This window comes from Zophobas morio, unplaced genomic scaffold (genome assembly GCF_036711695.1).
Source record: "Zophobas morio isolate AGI-343-1 ecotype UQ-CSIRO unplaced genomic scaffold, CSIRO_AGI_Zmor_V1 ptg000006l, whole genome shotgun sequence".
Lineage (NCBI taxonomy): Eukaryota > Metazoa > Arthropoda > Insecta > Coleoptera > Tenebrionidae > Zophobas > Zophobas morio.
The window spans coordinates 708,532-729,705 of NW_026972111.1; the positions used below are offsets into that span (position 1 = coordinate 708,532).

General features: G+C 33.8%; 1 protein-coding gene and 1 long non-coding RNA gene across 2 annotated transcripts; both read right to left on the reverse strand.

The window, feature by feature from the left end:
* Positions 1–421: 421 nt before the first annotated feature.
* LOC135123267 (uncharacterized) lies at positions 422–9,505 on the reverse strand. The gene is made up of 7 exons (XM_064047773.1): positions 9,441–9,505; positions 1,757–8,105; positions 1,604–1,708; positions 1,382–1,556; positions 1,038–1,257; positions 753–980; positions 422–656 (listed from the first exon to the last, which is right to left on the reverse strand). Exons 1-2 carry the CDS (start codon positions 9,453–9,455, stop codon positions 2,541–2,543), a joined length of 5,580 nt encoding a protein of 1,859 aa, XP_063903843.1. The 5' UTR covers positions 9,456–9,505; the 3' UTR covers positions 422–656; positions 753–980; positions 1,038–1,257; positions 1,382–1,556; positions 1,604–1,708; positions 1,757–2,540.
* A 5,055-nt stretch (positions 9,506–14,560) lies between these two features.
* Positions 14,561–15,796, reverse strand: LOC135122947 (uncharacterized). The gene is made up of 2 exons (XR_010279498.1): positions 15,627–15,796; positions 14,561–15,572 (listed from the first exon to the last, which is right to left on the reverse strand). It is a non-coding gene; the product is annotated as an uncharacterized LOC135122947 (long non-coding RNA).
* Positions 15,797–21,174: the final 5,378 nt, after the last annotated feature.

A 21,174-nucleotide genomic window follows, 5' to 3' on the forward strand; every position in this document is an offset into this window, starting at 1 on the left:
AACTATCGTCAGTAAACCGACTTTACAGACAACCGAGTTTTTTGGGGAACAATTATTCTTGAAATGATTATTTGTTTTTAATTTTTAACAGTACCATATGATCTGAAATAGTTATCTATCATTAACGGAGGTAAGCTTATCTGACATTTCGTTCCACTAAATGTTAGCTCTGTTTTTACTATGTCCTACATGGACTGATCAAAGTCTTTTATAATAAAACTGACGTATCATACGGTACTTCGTAAGCTTAACAGACTTTAGAAAAGTTTTATTAATTTTTTTTTCTTGCTTTTTTATACTCGAGGGGTTATGAAACGTTGAAAAAACATTCGTCAAGCGGACGAAATAATTTTAAATTGTAACTCTAAATCAGGATGCTTCAGTACAATCCTTCTTTCGGTAATTTACGGTGAATAAATACCAATTTTTATACATTTAATATACACCTCTTGGTTAATATTTATATAATACATACACATTTTTGTTTTTTTTACAAACTATTATTAATGGGAATAACAATTGCTTTTTGACATAAGTATACCGCTAAGTTAAGATATATATTTTTTAGACATACGTAGGACACTTTTGTTTTCATATTTGGCTTTCTTCTGGATTAGACTGATGGCGCATTTTGACTATTGGTTTTTCTTCTATTCCTGTAAAGATATATTATCAATAGACTAGAAATATCGTAACAATTGTGTAATAAAGAGTAAAATAGTTATTCTTTTTGTTTGAACATAAAAATATACCTCTGCCAATTTCAAAAATCCCTAATATTTTTCATGCTTTTCGAAGACGATTACGTTGGGAAGCCATCGCTAAATTTCAGTAGAAAAATCATGTATTATTGTGGTGCTCTTTTCCAACGTTTCATTAGAAAATCTGTCCAGACCAAGCCCCAAACATTACGTTGTGTAGCTGTTGCTGAAATTTCATTTTTTTAAATAATTTGTTGAACTCCGTTGAGACCACGTTTCCTAAAATATTTGATCAGTTACTCAGTATTTCATTTGTAGACCCCAAGATTAAAATACCTTCGTAAGATCGTGTCATCGGTTTTGTTTAACGTGAAACAAGGCGTATTACATTTTTGGAATACTTTTCCATGCATGACACTCAAAAAAAAAAATCCCTTTAAGCTAGAATTTTTATAGGAACAGAAATTCGCAGGGCGGTTTCCCAAAGGATGACGACATGACTGTTTTGAGGTGGAAGCTCTCTGAGAAATGTCAATTTCCGATAATTTGTCTGTCACTGAAAAAGTGTACATAATGAAATGATACAAAAATAGACTCATTATTGTTATTAGTATTTAAAAAATGCGGGCACAAAGTATGTTCAACAACATTAAGCAAAATTAATAGCAAATTTTACTCACACATAATAAAGAATCCTCGAAAACATTGTCCCACTTTGGTAATTTTAGTCTTGTATTCGAACGTTGCTAGATGGAATTCTTACGTCAGTTTATCGAATTGTCGGTTCCTATCCATTTGATATTTATAAGAGTTTTATCCAGAATTCCGATTAATATATCCAACTTTGTTAGAATGCTAAAACCAAATTATGAATTGTGGGACTTTTTGATTTATTTTGTTACCTTCGTTATTTCGCAATCATTGTGTTGGATCTCGTAATATACCTAGAAACGTAGATTATATAAATAAGCTGAATTATTTCTTTGCAACCAGTAATTTAGGATGTCCTGCAAAATTAAATTTTATTTTATTTTCACATCATGTAACGTATTTACCGAAAAATATTTCCATTTCTTAGTTATGGTATTGTCATTTCCTTCTTTTCAATTTTCTTACAAATCGATTCAGCTAATTTGAAGAAAATACTAAACGGTACGATGCATGGAGTTTGTAAGCGACATTAATAACTATTCCATGTTTTTTTTTTAAATCAACAATTAAAATGCATACGCTACAAAGGTGATAATAATCGATTACAATTTTTTATTGGAGTTACAACTTCGGGAATATTTTGTAATCAGTCGTGACAGAGGACTAAGCAAACGTGATGAAGTGATATAGAAGAATTGTCAGTAAGTAGGTATTACGCTTTATTTGTCAGTTAACATCGCAACCTATAATCAAGGATACTGGAATGAGTGAATACATTTGTCCGGGTAGAAAATACGTTTGATTTGTCGCAAAAGTTTAAATTGGTGCTATGCTCCCTAGTTTTCTGTTTTTAACTACAATGTGGGTTATTTTTTGTGGAAAACTAAGCATACTGATGTATGGCGAGCTGTCTCAGGCCATATTCAAATTCTAACCAGACATGTTAAAATAATTTCCACTAGAAATTAATATTACAAGTGCATGGGTTTCTGTTAATTAATTAATATTTTGTATGCACTTCGACTCTGCATACACTATTTTTGACAACTGAAGTGTTTAATAATTTTCAAACTTAGCTTATCGGCGTGTTATGCGTTAAAGACGGACAAAATATTCGCTGCAAATTGACGATGTCAAAATTTTCGCGACATTAATAGGTATCTGCTTTCAAAATAAAACATATACCCATTATTGTTTCCGGATAAGATAACCATTTATAGACTTTACAAAATTATTTAAATTAAATAAAAACCTCGCAATAAACTGCAATTTGGACGGTTGAGCGCCGGCTCTTCTTAAGCATTCTACAACTTTTTCGTGACCGTTAAAAGAAGCTAACAAAAGTGGTGTGTAAATGTAATAGTTAGCGCGATTGATTTCGGCGCCGACTGTCGCCAAGTATTCGACAACTTTTTCGTGACCGTGGGAGGAAGCAGCGTGAAGTGGTGTCCAACCGCCATTGTTAGCGCGATTAATTTCGGCGCCGACTGTCGCCAAGTATTCAACAACTTTTTCGTGACCGTTAAAAGAAGCTGTGAAAAGTGGTGTCACTTCGTTTTTATCAGCGCGATTAATTTCGGCGCCGACTGTCGCCAAGTATTCGACAACTTTTTCGTGACCGTTTTGTGAAGCTACGTAAAATGGTGTCGCACCGTTTTTATTAGCGCAATTGATTTCGGCGCCGACTGTCGCCAAGTATTCGACAACTTTTTCGTGACCGTTTTGTGAAGCAGCGTGAAGTGGTGTCCAACCGTCATTGTTAGCGCGATTAATTTCGGCGCCGACTGTCGCCAAGTATTCAACAACTTTTTCGTGACCGTTAAAAGACGCTGTGAAAAGTGGTGTCACTCTGTTTTTATCAGCGCGATTGATTTCGGCGCCGACTGTCGCCAAGTATTCGACAACTTTTTCGTGACTGTTTTGTGAAGCTACGTAAAGTGGTGTCGAACCGTATTTATTAGCACTATTGATTTCGGCAACGACTGTCACCAAGTATTCGACAACTTTTTCGTGACCGTTTTCTGAAGCTGCGTGAAGTGGTGTCCAACCCTCATTAGTAGCGCTATTGATTTCGGCGCCGACTGTCGCCAAGAATTCGACAACTTTTTCGTGACCGTTTTGTGAAGCAGCGTGAATTGGTGTCCAACCGTCATCAGTAGCGCGATTAATTTCGGCGCCGACTGTCGCCAAGTATTCGACAACTTTTTCGTGACCGGTAAAAGAAGCTGCGAAAAGTGGTGTCACTCCGTTTTTATTAGCGCGATTAATTTCGGCGCCGACTGTCGCCAAGTATTCAACAACTTTTTCGTGACCGTTAAAAGACGCTGTGAAAAGTGGTGTCACTCTGTTTTTATCAGCGCGATTGATTTCGGCGCCGACTGTCGCCAAGTATTCGACAACTTTTTCGTGACCGTTAAAAGACGCTGTGAAAAGTGGTGTCACTCTGTTTTTATCAGCGCGATTGATTTCGGCGCCGACTGTCGCCAAGTATTCGACAACTTTTTCGTGACCGTTTTGTGAAGCTATGTAAAGTGGTGTACAACCGTCATTATCAGCGCGATTGATTTCAGCACCGACTGTCGCCAAGTATTCGACAACTTTTTCGTGACCGTTTTTTGAAGCTACGTAAAGTGGTGTCGAACCGTATTTATTAGCACTATTGATTTCGGCAACGACTGTCACCAAGTATTCGACAACTTTTTCGTGACCGTTTTCTGAAGCAGCGTGAATTGGTGTCCAACCGTCATCAGTAGCGCGATTAATTTCGGCGCCGACTGTCGCCAAGTATTCGACAACTTTTTCGTGACCGGTAAAAGAAGCTGCGAAAAGTGGTGTCACTCCGTTTTTATTAGCGCGATTAATTTCGGCGCCGACTGTCGCCAAGTATTCGACAACTTTTTCGTGACCCATTACAGAAGCTACGTAAAGTGGTGTCCAACCGTCATTCCTAGCGCGATTGATTTCGGCGCCGACTGTCGCCAAGAATTCGACAACTTTTTCGTGACCGTTAAAAGAAGCTGCGTAAAGAGGTGTCACACCGTTTTGATTAGCGCGATTAATTTCGGCGCCGACTGTCGCCAAGTATTCGACAACTTTTTCGTGACCGTTAAAAGAAGCTGCGTAAAGAGGTGTCACACCGTTTTTATCAGCGCGATTAATTTCGGCGCCGACTGTCGCCAAGTATTCGACAACTTTTTCGTGACCGTTACAAGAAGCTATGAAAAGTGGTGTCTCACCGAATATATTAACACAGTTGATGTCGACACCAGATCTTACAAAATACTCAACGATTTTTAAATTACCATTTTCACAGACCAGCCACAGAGGTGTTTCAGCATTTTCTGCAGTAACAATTTCCACTTCACACCAAAAATTATTCAACTCTTCTACTGTGAAGTGTTTACACAAGTCGTCGTAACCCAGTAAAGCAGAATAATATATAACATTAATTATGTCATCGCGAGATTGTCTCACCTCATCCTTTTTTGTTTGTAATAATTGTATTTGTGCTCCTAGGCTCTCACTTTTTCGGGCATAAGTCAACGCAGTCGCATCTAACAACATATCGCGTTCACTAGAATCTGTCTTTCGTTGCAAATACGTCATTGTTTCAAAGTATATTTTGATTTCCGCTTTTTTATCGAAATTGCTACTCTGGTTCACAATACACCTTTTCTCTACACGCGTTACTTTTACACGCGGATGTCTTTGCCCCCATGACGAAATCAAATGTAAAACACTTCTTCCCCCTTTATCTTTGCTTTTTAAAATTTCGTCGTCGTACGTTTTAAGTAACTCGTAACGTTTATACAATACGGCAATGTGAGCTTTTGAGTTTTTAGCCAACAGCATGTCAAAAAAGAATCGAACGTTATTATACCTTGCGTCAAACAACAAGTCCGCAATTGTGTCTTTAAAATGATTAATATCTTCTGAAAAGTACCTAGCAACTAGATATTCAGCGAAGGAACTATGCACAAAACGTGGAACATCATTTTGAAAGTCATTTACAAGACCCAGAGAAGCGTAATTTTGTACAAGTTTCTGTACACATTTTTCGTAATCAATATTCAGTCGCTGCCTAATTTTTTCGTCAAATATTACTCTAAAGGACACACTTTCGTAATATTCTGTAGCCTTTAGTTTTTTTTGACTGATTACATGTTCCAATTGTGGATTTTCTAAATCGTATCCCATTTTGTTTTTGTAAAAGTTATTAAATTTTTCCTGAATAAAATATTCGTAAAGGTCAGTTAAAACGAATGTGTTGTCCATTAGATTCAAATATTTTTCGCTATTTTCACGGAACAGTTCGGTAAGCATGAATATTTGCAGAGGGATACCTAGTATATCTATGTGTTCTACAATCGCAAAAGATGATTTAATTTTTTCCAGCGTTTCGTCAATGTTGTATTCTGAATTAAAAGATTCTAGACGTTTACTGATATATTTTTCTTGTTCTTGTTCGTTAAATTGATTTATGCTAAGTGACAACAAATTGAATTTATTTTCTAGAGTTGATTTTAAATGACGTCTGCTTGTAACCCACTGACGAAACCCTTTTGTTGAAAGATGGAGAATTATATTTAAAGCGGCATCTAATTTATCATTTAAGATTTCATCAAGTGCGTCCCACACGTAAATTACGTTGTTTTTCTTAATGCACATTTCGAAAAACTTTAGATCTAGTTTTTCGAGCGACTCATATTTTTTATTTGTGATGAATTTTACAAATAAATCTGAAGAATTTTCCGTGTTAGAGAAATTGTGATTGCGAAAAAATAAATTAGCATCATTGGGATTAATTAAAACTGTCCAATATTCGCGAGAACATGTATTTTTTAAGCTTTTCACTAGCTCACTTTTACCCATTCCCGGATCTCCAATTATAAGATTGATGTTATAATCTAACCGAGAAGACCACAAGGCATTTTCTTCGGTGGGATGTTCGTCAGTTAATTTGTAAGCCTCTACATCACTAACATCACCTCTGCTACATAGCCATTCTAAATTTCCATCATTCAAAACTTTAAAATAATGAAATTGTTTTGTTTTTTTGTGTTCGTTATAAATTTGTTGAAGTTCAGAATCGTTATAGTGCCTTGTACCAACGTAAACTGTGTTGGCAAAACTTGATTTATCAAAACTAAAATTATTTTTGTTGTCGTTACCTACGTAATTTTTGTCATTAAAGTTAGATTCATTAACGTTAAAGTCATTATTTGTTAGATTTTCGCCATTCTGATTTTTTTTCAGTAAGAAGTTATTAATGTCAATTAATTCACATTTATCGAGTTTGGTTTTAACTTTGTCTAAATTATTGGCAGAATTTAAAATAATAATTGTGTTTTCGTGAACTTTTTCTAAATATGTATTATCAAGGACATTTCGCGAAATATAGCGTTCTATATAAGGTTCGGCTAGTCTTTCCTTTGTTCCTCCTACACAACATGTACCGTTCAGCATTTCCACGAGGTGATCAGTTCTAACATTTTTGAAAAAATCTTCATTACTGCCAAAAGATGTCACAAGATCAAGTTCGCCCTTTCCCTGAATCGAAATGGTAAAATTTTGCATTACATTTTTACGAATTTCGGGCTTCAGACTCAAGTCTGACAAATTTTGAAACACGGAATGCTTTTTCACCCATTCCTCATCTTTAGTTACGCCAACCAAAACGAATTTTTTGTCGGGACACAGCTGTATAATATTTTTTATTTTTTCCCATTCACGTAAAATTAATGGACATTCGTCCATTACCCACAAAAGTTGAGTAAAGGCTTTGGGATCTATGGTGCCAATGTCGTTGGCTTTAATATGTGCGAGAGTAGGTAGATATCTCCTTCTAACTTTATTTAATTCCTTAAAATCAATAGTTTTTTCCTTTCCAACATCACCCCACAGTTGCTTAACCGTTTCGACCGATTTGTCTTCAATCAGTGTGACATCAAAGAAGGAAATCGCTTCCCGGAAAATTTTCATTTTGTCATTAACTGGACCGAAAGATAGAAACTCAGTATGCGAGGACAGAAGGTGTAGCGAAAGTACAAGCTGCGCCCATTTGTTATCAATCTTTTCTTTCTTCCCATCTTGGACGTTCCACTTCGCAACTGTTTTGAGGAATCTACCGAATGTTTCGTCATCTGAACAATATGTTGTCTTGAATTTGTTAGCGGTTATTTTTTCCAGAGTATCACAATTTTCTTGGTCGGTATAGAGAAAAAACTTGCGAAAAAATTCCTGATATTTTTGAATGTTCTCCACTGTCGATTGATCATCTACTATTTCAAACTGATAAACGTGACTAACATTTTCTGAAATGTCTGAGCTAACTTCTCTTTTAGTAAGCTTGACGTAAAATCCTTCGCCCTCAAGTTGGAAGGTTGCGTTTTCGGGAGGGTCAAACGAGCGATTTGTGAACAAAATCAGTTCATCTATTTCTTCCTCAATTTCTGTGTAACTTTTATAGTATTTTTGAATACTGAAGTCTCCTTTTACGGTTCGCAAATTTTCTAGAGAGAGTACTTTCCTCTCGGTGTGTTTTAACTGCACCGCTTTAACTTGAATGTCGTTTTCCTTATCCGATGCAAGCTTAATGACCAGATCATCAAACGCTCCAAAATCATCATCGTTTGATGAGATCTGGAACGTTTTTACTCTGGGGTCGTTTAATAGCCTTAGTACAACATTGGCGAGAACCACATCCTCATAATCTCTGCCTTTGTCGGTTGTTCCGGCCCGTTTTTTAAAAATCTGGAAAGGAATAGACGAACAATTGCTTTAAAAAGTAATTATTCCGTAATTATTGTGTTTGCATGATCAAAAAAGTTATGCAGGGTAATAGCATTTTTTTTCTATTTTAATTTATACCTAACAATGTCTCTGCGATTATTTTATTTATAATAATTTTTATTGCATGTGGAAAAATGATTGTTTATTATACAAGGCGTTAAAGATAATCTTTATCTACTTTTGTTTTTTTTTATTTGGAACGTTTTAGTTAACTTATTTATATCACTTTAAAATATATATTTATCATTTTATAAATATTTGAAATACATGTTTAAATTAATTTAATCGTCAAACAACTTGATCAAAACGAAAGTAAACCTTGTGGGTTTTTTTGAGGTCAATGAAAACTAACTAAAACATTCTGATCTTGTTACGTTTCGGCTCCCGGCTGGGAGGCTTCTTCAAACTTAAATATCATGGTGTCTTAAACAATAAAATTAAAACGAGAAAAAATACGATTCAAGACTTCGACGTATTGTTGAAAATATCATAATATCCGTTCACAAAACTCCCGCACTGTCAGAATGACATTCTGTTGGTATGAGAAATAATCCCCTAAAAGATTTTTTAGTTTATATGATTACCGGCTTTAATTTCAAATTTTCAAAATTAATGAATGAAAAATCAAATGTTTATTAACTATTTTATCTTTTTGAGTTGCTGAAGTGTTCAATGTGTTTAAAGAACTTGTCAGTAATTCAAACCAATTGTAGCACCAGAAGCGTAGAAGTGGACAGTAAGGTCAGAAATATATATTATTCAAAAAAAGCTTTCGTTGTCGTTCGTGTGTCATACTCTTTCTTTACTTGAATTGATAAAAATCTTCAATTAATGTGCTTTTGACATTTTTATTTGACAAGTTATTTTTAGTTACTAGTTTGTCACTAGAATGAAATTTTGCAACATATTGTACAGGTTTTTCGCATCTCACCACTGAGTACACTCAGGTCATTTTTTCCAAATCTGACACTGACAGTGCGGGAGTTTTGCGAACGGATATTACACAAGTTTGACGTTTTAGAAAAACATAACTAAATTTGTGAAAATTAACTTGGTGAATAAAATTTATAAAACCAGGTTGTTTTTTTCACTCTGTACAACAGACCGATGAGAACTGTGAATATTAGTAGTACTTTAAATAAGTAAAGTGAAAACAGAAAAAACATTATACAAAAAATAGTCTTCGTTGATTTAGAATTTTAATAATGCACTTAAATAAAAATTGTTGTACTCTTAGCAACCAAGTTTTTCGGTTTCTGTACACACCTATATGAACAAATAAATAAAAACACTCACCTCACTGTTCTCCATTTTTTAAATTTAAGTCACTAACAGCAGCCAGATTTTTAACTACACAATTGTTTTTACACAAGTAAGAGAAAAACGTCCTTTTATATAGGTATGGGCGGTAATAAATTCGTTATTTGTTTTTGATAAGATAAACAAATTTTTAAAATCAGGTGACTTTTTCAATTACTTATCTCAAACTGAAGTGTTAAATAAATATGATCACTACAAATTGCAAATTCCATTCTGAATTTGTTGTTCTGGAGCTTTTTCAAAGACTCAAATTCTGTACGAATGTCTGATAAAATCAGTTGCTATTTTATCAGACACTAGCTGACCCCGTGAACTTCGTTTCACCTACAATTTAATTTTGAATCTGCAAAATCGAATGCTTTAAAATCTTGCAGATGTTTTAAACATATGATAAGCATAATAAATTTTTATTCAAAATATATTTACTTATCCCCTCCAAAAAATTGATGACGCCAGCCCAAAATTTTGCCAAATGAATCCTATCTAAAATAGGATGACACTATACTTGTGATTTATCATTCCATTCATATTTTTTAGTTTTGCTTATAGGGGGTGTCTCAAAAAAATTAATCACTGAGTCAATTTATTTTATTGATTGAATCAAGAATTCCAAAACTGAATTTTGAAATATTGCAGAGGTTTTGAAGTTACTGTTTGACATGGTAGGTTTTCAATCAAAATATATCTGTTTATCGAGCCCAAAAACTTGAAGACGTCATCTAAAGATTTTGCCGAATAAATCCTATCTAAAATGTGGAAAATATCATCAGTATATTGTCATAATTTATCATTGCATTCATATTTTTTAGATTTGCTTTTACAGTGACTCAAAAAAATATATGGATCAGTCAATTTATTTTAGTGAATAACTCAAGAGTTGCAAAAATGATTACTTTGAGATCTTGCAGACGTTTTAAAGTTATTGTAAGCATGGTAAATTGTTAAGAATATTTATTTATTGCCCCCAAAAAATTGGTGGAACGGCTCACTCGATTTTCGCAGATAATTTTGGGAATACAATACAGTTATTTTTAGTATTACACTGCACCAATCCAAGGTGGTATACGTGTTAATCGTAAATGTTGATTAGGTCATCACAAAATTGTGTGAAGAAAAGAGTCAACTCGAAAATGCTGAATTTGTTTCATTATACTTTTGGTGCGAAGGAAGTTCTGTCGAAACGACGTTCGATCAATTTTTTGACAATGGTTGATATAAATAAAACTCAGTAGATGCTCATACTCGAAATACGAAGTACCGTCTACTCGAATATCAAATCAAAATATTTCTAGTTTTTCTAGATGATGCCAATACTTCAGTAGGTAAGAGTTGATGCTCAAGTAGCATCTCGATACAACAAAAACGGAAAACAGTGACAGTGTTCAACCATCAAAGCAAAAATCGAGTCACCAAAATATAAGTTAGTATGGGGTAGACACCTTGAGATGGGAATCTCTATGGCCAGTGTTATAAAAAATGCACTGCACAATTTATGCATAAATAAAAGTTAATTACCTGAAAAGTTTTCGATATTCCTGCTCCTAATGTGTTTTTCAAACTGAATGCACCTTTTGACGACGTTCCACGTTCATGAAAGTCGCCATGTTTAGTCAAAATTCACTCTTACAACGATCCTATTCGTTTTCTAAGCTGCTTTACAGACGGCTCAGTCATTTGCCACCACCGATGCTCATTTTTAGATTAAATGCTCACAAAACGCGTAGGTAGATGTTCAATTTGTGTCCGGGGAGATACAATGTTTCCAAGTAGGTACTCAGTACATAGAGTAGATGCTCAGGTATATAAGAGTAATAATGAAGTAGGTACTTCGTACTTCGAATATTAGTTTCTACTCAGTTTTATTCATACCACCCAATGTCTCAATGTTTGATTATGTTGATTATGAGCACAACGCTGATCAACTTCCATATCCGAATTACCCATGAAATAAATCATTGCGGTTTGCACCTGAGGTAGCTCGTCGCACATTTGATTGACTTCGTGGACCTATGTGAGGTTGTCGTCTTCTCGGCATTTTAATGAACTTCATAAAACGACACAGAATTATTTTCACAGTCAGTCAAATCTGTACATTTTGTCTTGAGAATTTTAAAATATTGAAAACTTCAAATTAAATCCTCGAATAACGGTAAAGTTTGAGGTTTTGTCGAAACCAACAAAGTGAATATAGGTAAATAGAATAGCAGATCAAAATTAATAAGAAACTTTCGCAATGTGTAATTAAATTCACTTTAACCAAGAGTTTTCTTAAAATAAACAACGTTTTTTTTTTACGAAAAAACAAAGAACGATTTGAAATGCAATATACTTTTCACAATTGCACGGAAGAATTAGTTTTGTATGACACGTCAGTTAGACGACAGGTCCGTCAGAAACGCCAACTATTGAAATTAATTCGAAGTGGCGATTCCCATACAAAATTTTTAGAATTTTTTTATTTTTTAACTGTTCTTTTAAGTTTTCCTTATTTTGTTTATTTATAAACCATCCCCGTAATATAAAAAATTCTTCAAATCGATCAAGCTGTTTTTGAGTCTTAGCGAGACTAACGGAACAGCAATTGATTTTTATTATATAGACGATTAAAAAATGGAGGTTGGTGGTAGAAAGGTGAAAATTTAGGGTTATGTGTATTTTTTGATGCCAATTCTTAAAAAAATAAAAATAAAAAATTTTGTCCAAAAAATAGACAAAAATTTTTCTTGGGTGGGCCACCCTTATCACTTAGGGGTTTAAAAAATAGTTTAAAACCTATTCTCAGACCTACCGAATATACATAAAAAATTTCATACAAATCGGTCAACCCATTTCGGAGAAGTTCGGTTACAAACACTGTGACGCGAGAATTTTATACATAATGCATTATTATTTAAGAACAAATTTCATTACCATAAAAAAGGTTATACTGACTTGACCTTAAAAGATAGACATATGCTGTCGCAGACTTTTCCTTAGAACTTTTAGAGGGGAACAATTTCGTCATACATGATTTTTACGTAACTTTAACCGTTTAAGCAGCGTCAGCAACGGAAGCTGTCAAAGGAGGAATAATTTTCCCGTTTTTCCGAATTTTTCATTGCTACTTCGCTCCTAATGATCGTAGCGTGATATTATATAGCCTATATGTAGATATGATACATAGACTATCCAACACAAAAAGATTTTTTGAATTTGAACCAGTAGTTTCTGAGATTAACGTGTTCAAATAAACAAAAGCTTCAGCTTTATTATATAAGTATAGATTCAGTGTTCACGTGTTCCAGACTTGGAATAAATCTAGTATCACTCATAATATGAAGAGGTTTGTTTTCGACCAGAGACAAAAATAAACCCTGAAAAACCAGTAGGCATACAAAAGAAGGAACACAAATGGCTTAAATGTACTAAATTCACACTTCGATTGGTCGTTAGCAAAAATAAATTAATTAAGTTCATTAAGTAAGGATCAACACAAAACTTTACCTTGTATAAGTTTTTAAATATAGTTCAATGATGATGATGCACTGACAGTGGCGTGGAGGGTAGCATTCATATAATTTAAAGTAAACAAATTTAGAAAATCTACATAATACAGATTCCAGGAGATTTCTGTATATCTGAAAGTATGGTCTCCAGATCACACAGCAATATTCTTATTTAGACTTTGTGAGGGTATTGAATAAAGGTTTAATGATCCTATAGAGTCCTAAATGCACTATTTACAATTTGTTAGTAGGAATGCGAGCTGAAAGACAAAGTTGATATAAACAGTACTCCAAAACGTTTGGTTTGATTACATCGTTTATTTTGATCTGTTATCGATACATTCTGACGCTGCAATATGAATTAAGTAAATTTATAGAAGTTTATCCCAATCCCAACAAAGAGGCAGTGACTGAAGCTGACTCGTTTATTAGTACCTTCGTGGTACGGTACGGTATTCTGGGTTTAGAAGAAATTTGTAAAATTTTAAAAGCCAAAAAATTACGTTCTAGCGTCCGTATATCATCAGAATACACTTGGAGCTCTCGAAAATTCTCATAAATGTTTAGGGGGTTGTCTTAGAGTACAGACAGCTAAACATCCTGACACATGAAGCTCTTGAATACCATTCTGGTGTTTTGCTTATAATAATAATACTGTTCATACGGCAACACCGTACACGTCGTTCGAGCTAGTTTTTGTTAAATGCGAAGTATAAGAGAGAAAGAAATTATTATAGGAAAACTGTAATCGTGGATTATAAAGTGGGAGATCAAGTTTTATTAAGGATTGAAGGAGGTAAGAAAATGGGTTCTTTATTTAAACGGCCATTCATTGTTGTAGAAATTAAGTCGCCTAATATCTACAGATATAAGGATAGATCGTAGGTTACAATGGGTGCATTAAAATAGAGTAAAGATGTACTGCAGTTGAGGATTACGAATACTCGGGTCGATGAGAAAGGAAGAATATTTCAAAATTATCTAAACCGTACCCAAGAATAAAATATGGACATAAATTATTGTTAAATTTTCCATATCACTTCTCATTCAGTCTATTACTGTTTTCACAAATTCTTAAGTCATAGATTAGATAAAAGGATCGTAAAAGATTTTATCACCAATTCAAGGTTCACGTTTTAATCTTGACACAAATCTATTTAGTAGTATAGACTTACGAATACTTGTTTTGTCCATCATGATTCAATTAGGGTCAATATATGTGGTCGCAATTATGAAGATGAGATACTTAATTCCAACGAATGAACTAATCGGAGGTTAGATTTTCATTTGGAAGATCCTGTTCTACATTTCACCACATTTTTATCTGAGTACCACTAAAAGAACTATCTTCTTGGGTAAAGGAGCTAGGTCTGAAGAACGTGGAGCAAGTTTTTACTATTTAAGGAATCTTAAAGGTTTCATATGATGATGTTTTAGTACGTAATTAGTAGTGACGAGTGTAAATTTTTCAAAATTATCAACTCTTTTTATGAAGTGGTATAATTCTCTAATAATAATGTAGCAAATACGAAAACACCGCATATATTTTTTTACCGAGTACCCACTTGACTCCACAGAATGTTCTAATTTCCGTAATGCATAACAAATCCAGAATTGGCATTATTTTATAGAGCTTGTCTAAACATATGTATATACATACTTATGTAAATTTAGCGACATTACATTTTATGACAGATAAACAATTCTTTGATGTTTATAGTGTTTCTATATTTGTTGTGGACTTCGGCTCGGAAAACCAAAAAATGATGATGTGGCGGTTCGTAGGCCCAAAAAAAAATGTTGTTCTGTTCTTGTGATGCAATTCAACCTGGTGAATCGCGTCGTCGGTTCGAAGGACCAGGTCACAATGGGTGACCAACTTGTAAGCCACAATGGATGGCCCTGGTTACTTGTAGGTCACAATGGGTGACACTCTGGACTAATGTGGTTCAGAGCAACTACAAAACCCGTCTGTACTTTTATTGTTTATTTCCCTAGCCTAACTCGTACAGAACTAAAAACTATTTACAAATTGAAGTGGAAGAGGGTGGTTGTGTCCCCCTCCCTTCCGTCGCTGGTTGCACGGCGGGCTTCTCGATTGGCCCGAACATCCCGGCCCGCATTGAACGGCTTGTTCAATCCACCAGTAGTACCTCCAATGTCCTGACGGCTTTCTTCATTATGCGGTCCCCGACACGTATTCATACGACCCTGGTGCATCCATCAGGGCCTGGATGGAGTTCTACCACTCGTCCTCGTCACCAATTTAGGGGTGGACTGGGATCCCTCAGGAAGACCAACATTCCCGGCTGTATTTGGGACGTAGTCCGATGCCACTTCGCCCTAAGTAGTAAATGGCCCAAATATTCCCGGGACCATCGACGCCAAAAGTGTTGACGAATTTGCTCAACATGTTGCCATCGGGATAAGCGTCCCGTTTTCCAGTCGCTCATATCAGGTTCCGGTACAGCTGTTAATGAACTGCCAATTAAAAAATGTCCTGGCGTCAGGACTTCGTCATCGTTCGGATCTTCCGTCAATGGACATAACGGCTGCGAGTTTAGACAAGCCTCTATACCTACCAGTAGGGTATACAGCTCCTCATACGTCAGCATTGCATTGCCTATAACTCTTTTAAGGTGAAATTTAACTGATTTAACCCCTGATTCCCAAATACCTCCAAAGTGAGCTGCTCTGACTGGTATAAAATGCCAATTTATGTTTTTTCTGCTGACCTTAACACGGCTTAACACCCGGTGGTTTCTCCAAACTACCATAAAACCCAAACCTGATAAATGCTGATAGAATGAGAATATATTTTTTTATGTATCACAAAAATTTATAAAAATGCAAAATATGCACCCGTTACGTGAAATATGCAGCAGAAGGCAAATACATATATACAAATATGCAATTTTTTTATAGCTATGTTCATTTCTAATTATCATGATTCGTGCACATATTAAAAATCAATACTTACGTATATGCAAAAAAAAAATAACAGATATGCAAATTTCATAAAATCCTCTCTATTCGTAAATAAGCCTACGGTATTGTACTTGTTCATTTTGGTGACTGTTCAATTTAAAGTTTCTTCGACCTTTCATTTGTGAAATGTGAATCTATGTTGTATATCAAACTTTTTTCTTTAATAGAAAAATTCTTTCCGCACCAAAATCAAACATAAAATTCACAGTAAACGACGAAAATTTTTTACACCGAACTCTGATTAAAATTATGACACATATTTCGAAAATTGCTCTGCTCATTCTTTCAGCCCTGGTTCAGGTGGCACATTAGCCACACTTCGACAAATTCGAAAGTTGGATAATTTGTCTGGTCGAAACTAAATCTCCTTTCTCAAAACAATGCTGTAATTATATATATAATCAATCGGAAATCGCTACCTATTACGAGTATTATTTAATGTCTTTTGATCAAAAATGTTTTTTAATTTTCTGTCTCTGAACAATAAGGTTTATTTTTCCCTAGAAAATAATTTACGTTTTGACATACATATAGCCGAGTTGCTTTTGATGATGAAATTATTGGAGGATTTAAAATTAATCCTACGGGCGCCAGGATTACCATTTCAAACTGATATGGGGTTTACATCGTATCAACAAAGTCGGCGACTAAAAGACGATAAGCCTATTATCCTTTGCTGATTGATTTACACTTTCACGTGTTCTAGATTGATGACTATTTTCTAGATAATACATCATTTTCAAATTCTATATAGGTACTTAACACCAGCTGTAAAATGATTCACTGCAAGAGCATTACTTTCCAAGTATTCATTTGAAGAATTGAGTAAACCGATTTATTGTAAACGCTTTTATCGAAATTAATGAAAATTTTGGTGTTATTTGTTGTTTGAAACATCTACGCTAGAACTCTTTTCCCACTGAAATCTTGTATTATTCTTATATCGAAATCGTCGATTAGTAGATATAAATTCGTCTGAAACTTCCTTTAGTTCTTGAAGACTTTTAAAAAATTTTGTTATGCTGAAATCTTATTTTAAAATAAGATACTTCTGTACTTATGGAAAAAAACCTAATTGTATAACAATATTTTGCATTTTAACTTTGAAATGACAAAATCGAATGTAAATGTTTTGAAGTTATCATAATCATGGTAAATCGTGGTCTCACAATTTTGCTGAATAAATCTTCTCTGAAATATGGTTTCTTATTTTACTACTTAATTTTGAAACTTCAAAAACGCAATGTTACATTTTCGGGTTATTGTAATCATCGAGTCGTTAATCGAAATTTATCTCTTTATCCCTGGCAAAAAATTGATGACGTCGTCTCAAAATAAAAACAGCTTTATACTCAAGGGATTATGAAACGTCGAAAAACATGAAAGTAGTTATTTGTCGGGTGGGCCAAATAATTTTAAAATGTAACTCTAAATCAGACTGCTTCAGTCGAAACTTTTATTAGTGATTTACGGTGAATAAAAATAAGTTTCCGCTACCAGACTTTTGCAATATCCTGTATATACACATGTCATTACGCATCTTGTTTAATATTTAAGTATATCATGTAATAAAGCTTTTGGATTTTCCGTTTCTGCATTAACATATTTTGTTATCAGGAGTCGGGTTAAGGGTCACTTACACAGGTCACCAAACAAGTACCTATTACATTCACAAGCAGTCCTATTAAATAGTTTAGTATTAAATTTAGCACCGTATAATATTGTTTCAAAAGCATTAACTTTATTTTTAATACTGGTTATGTTAAAAATGTGTACTTGGATAATAATACCACCGACGACGTAAGTCTGTCTTTTAAAATTTCATACTTATCGTGTTTTCAAAACCTAATTCTGTCAAAAACCACTAATATATTTTATTAGTTTTGTTAGTTTTCCGCAGTTTCCATAAGCACGAATGTATCGAATTTTGAAAACGCCTTAAACGATGGCTTTTCTAAAATGGAACTGGAACTAGAACTGCGTGCTGTTCTTAGAGCGTTAAAAGAATCCATCAGCCCTCTCCAGAACACAAAACAGGAAATTATCCAAAAAGTAGAAACCGCGCTTCAAAACAAATTCAAAATTTGTGATACAGAACTAAAAAATTGGTCTAAAGAGTTTAGACAGTACTTCCCTCGCTGTCGGAAACTTGACGACTGCATGCCTATTGTGTTTTTTCTCATTACATTTTTGTAGTGGGAATTAAAAAAAAAATTGCGATGACGTCATCAACATTTTTGCAAGGACACGTATATCAGTTTGGGATAGATGTAGTGTAATACTAAGAATAAAATTATTGTATTCTCAAATTTTCAGGAAAATGAATCGGGTCGTTTTGAATATTGATTTGTAATAATCAATAAAATAACGAAACAATTTACTCACGTATACGTATCCCAGGCAGCTGAAAATCGTGTATGTATAAACATTCTTAATTTAAGATGACAGGCGTAACAGCATACTTGAGAGTCAAACAGAGAAACTGTAAACAAAACGACCATCGGTTTTATTGCTTCGACTTCCGCTTATTATATAAAACATTGGGTTTTATTTTAATTCTTGACGGTGAAATTCACAATTGGTTGATTATAAACATGTCTATTTCACATTCGCGGAACCAAGTGAACGCATAAAACAAATGCAGGTCTGTAATGTTAAAGTCGATGTAAATAAGCATGCGACCCTTATGTTTCAACCGAGTTTTTCCTTTAACAAATTTTTTGTCTACCAAATTGGGTTGGTTGGGGTGTAATACTAATAATAAGTGTTGCCTTTAAGTTAATCAATAAAATAAATTGACTTCATTAATTTTTTTGAACCACCTCTTAAGAAAATCTAAAAAATATGAATGGAATGATAAATCACAAGTACAAACTCATCATATTTTTTGCATTTTAGATAGGATTTATTCAGCAAAATTTAAGGGTGACGTCATCAATTTTTTTAGGAGGGATGAACAAATACATTTTGAACAAAAGTTTACCATGCTTATAATAACTTTAGAATATTCCCAAGATTTCAAAGCATTCGGTTTTGTAATTCCTGATTAAATCGATAAAATAAATTCACGCCTCCATTAATTTTTTTGAGTCACCCTGCATATGCAAATCCAAAAATATGAATGGAATGATAAATCACAAGTACAGACTCATCATATTTTGTACATTTTAGATACGATTTATTCGGCAAACTTTTGAGCTGACGTCATCAGTTTTTTGTAGAAGATAACCAAATATATTTTGACTAAAAATTTATTATGCTCTTTATAACCTTAAAACATCTGCAAGATTTCAAAGCATTCGGTTTTGTAGTTCCTGATTAAATCAATAAAATAATTTTACGCATTCATTAATTTTTTTGAGTCACCCTGTATATGCAAATCGAAAAAATTTGAATGGAATGACAAATTACAAGAAGAGACTCACCATATTTTGTACATTTTAGATAGGATTTATTCAGCAAAATTTTGTGGTGACGTCATAAATTTTTTAGGGGGGACGACCAAATACGTTTTGATCAAAAATTTACCATGCTTATGATAATTTTAAAATATCTTCAAGATTTCGAAGCATTCGGTTTTGTAGTTCCTTAGTAAATCAGTAAAATAAATTTACGCTTTCATTTATTTTCTTGAATCACCCCGTATATGCAAATCCAAAATATCTGCACTTACCTGGCAACAATTATTGTAACTTGGTCCAATTTTTAAAATTTGGAGATATATATCCTCAATGACACTCACTCTTCAACAGTTTTTTTCGAATTGGCTTCGCATTTCGCAATCGCAACTGTTTCGTCTCGCCACCCAAACAAGTGATTCCCCCCGCGCCGCTCGTCGTTTCCAACTTCCGCTTTTTGCTATGGCTGGGAGTTTGTTTATATAAACTATGTCTCAACGTGCGATAAAGAAATGACACGGTCAGTGGCGTAACTGAAGCAAATGCATATGTACTTTTTCTCTGCTTCTCTCGATGTATAAACATTAACAGTCGAAGTTAATCATGTATTGACAATATATGAAATGATTAAGAGATATTCTTCCGATCACAAAAAAAAATTTCAACATTTGCTATTTATGGTGCTTATTCACGAACACACAATAACAAATAAATAAATATTATAACATTGTTGTTGCGAAAATCGGAAGTGCTGTTCTTGATTTGATGGGCGAAAAAAGTTGGAAGTGCCGGGATCTGTTACCGGAACTTCTAATTGCACTGCACACTCCACCTCCACTAAACCACAGGCCACAGTTGCTTATGTTAAAAATCATCATATTTTGCACATTTTGAGTTAAACTTTTTTGGCAAAAATTGTAGATGACGTCATGAATTTTTTCGGGGGAATAAACAGATATATTTTCATTAACAATTTACCATGCTCACAATCAATTTTAACCATCTGCAAGATTTCAAAATATTCAGTTTAGCAATTCTTGATTTATTCACTAAAATAAAGTGACTGATTCATTTCTTTTTTTGAGTCACCCTGTATAAGCAAGTTAAAAAATTTGAATGCAATGATTAGTTACAAGTGTAGTCAGATCATATACTTTATTCAGTAAAATTGTGAGAAGACGTAATGAATTTTTTTTGGGGTTGATAAAGAGATACATTTTGATTAAACAGTTACCATGCTTACAATAACTTCAAAACGTCAAGATTTCTAAGTATTCAGTTTTGCAAAATCAATTCACTCCGTCATTAATTTTTTTCAGACACCCTGTATAAGCAAATATCAAAAATTTTACAAGTATAGTCAGATCATATACTTTATTCAGCAAAATTCTGAGAAGACGTAATGAATTTTTTTTGGGGTTGATGAAGAGATACATTTTGATTAAATAGTTACCATGCTTACAATAACTTCAAAACGTCAAGATTTCTAAGTATTCAGTTTTGCAAAATCAATTCACTCCGTCATTAATTTTTTTCAGACACCCTGTATAAGCAAATATTAAAAATTTTAAAAGTATAGTCAGATCATATACTTTATTCAGCAAAATTGTGAGAAGACGTAATGAATTTTTTTTGGGGTTGATAAAGAGATACATTTTGATTAAACAGTTACCACGCTTACAATAACTTCAAAACGTCAAGATTTCTAAGTATTCAGTTTTGCAAAATCAATTCACTCCGTCATTAATTTTTTTCAGACACCCTGTATAAGCAAATATTAAAAATTTTAATGCAGTGATAAATCACAAGTATGGACTCATCATACTTTACACATTGAAG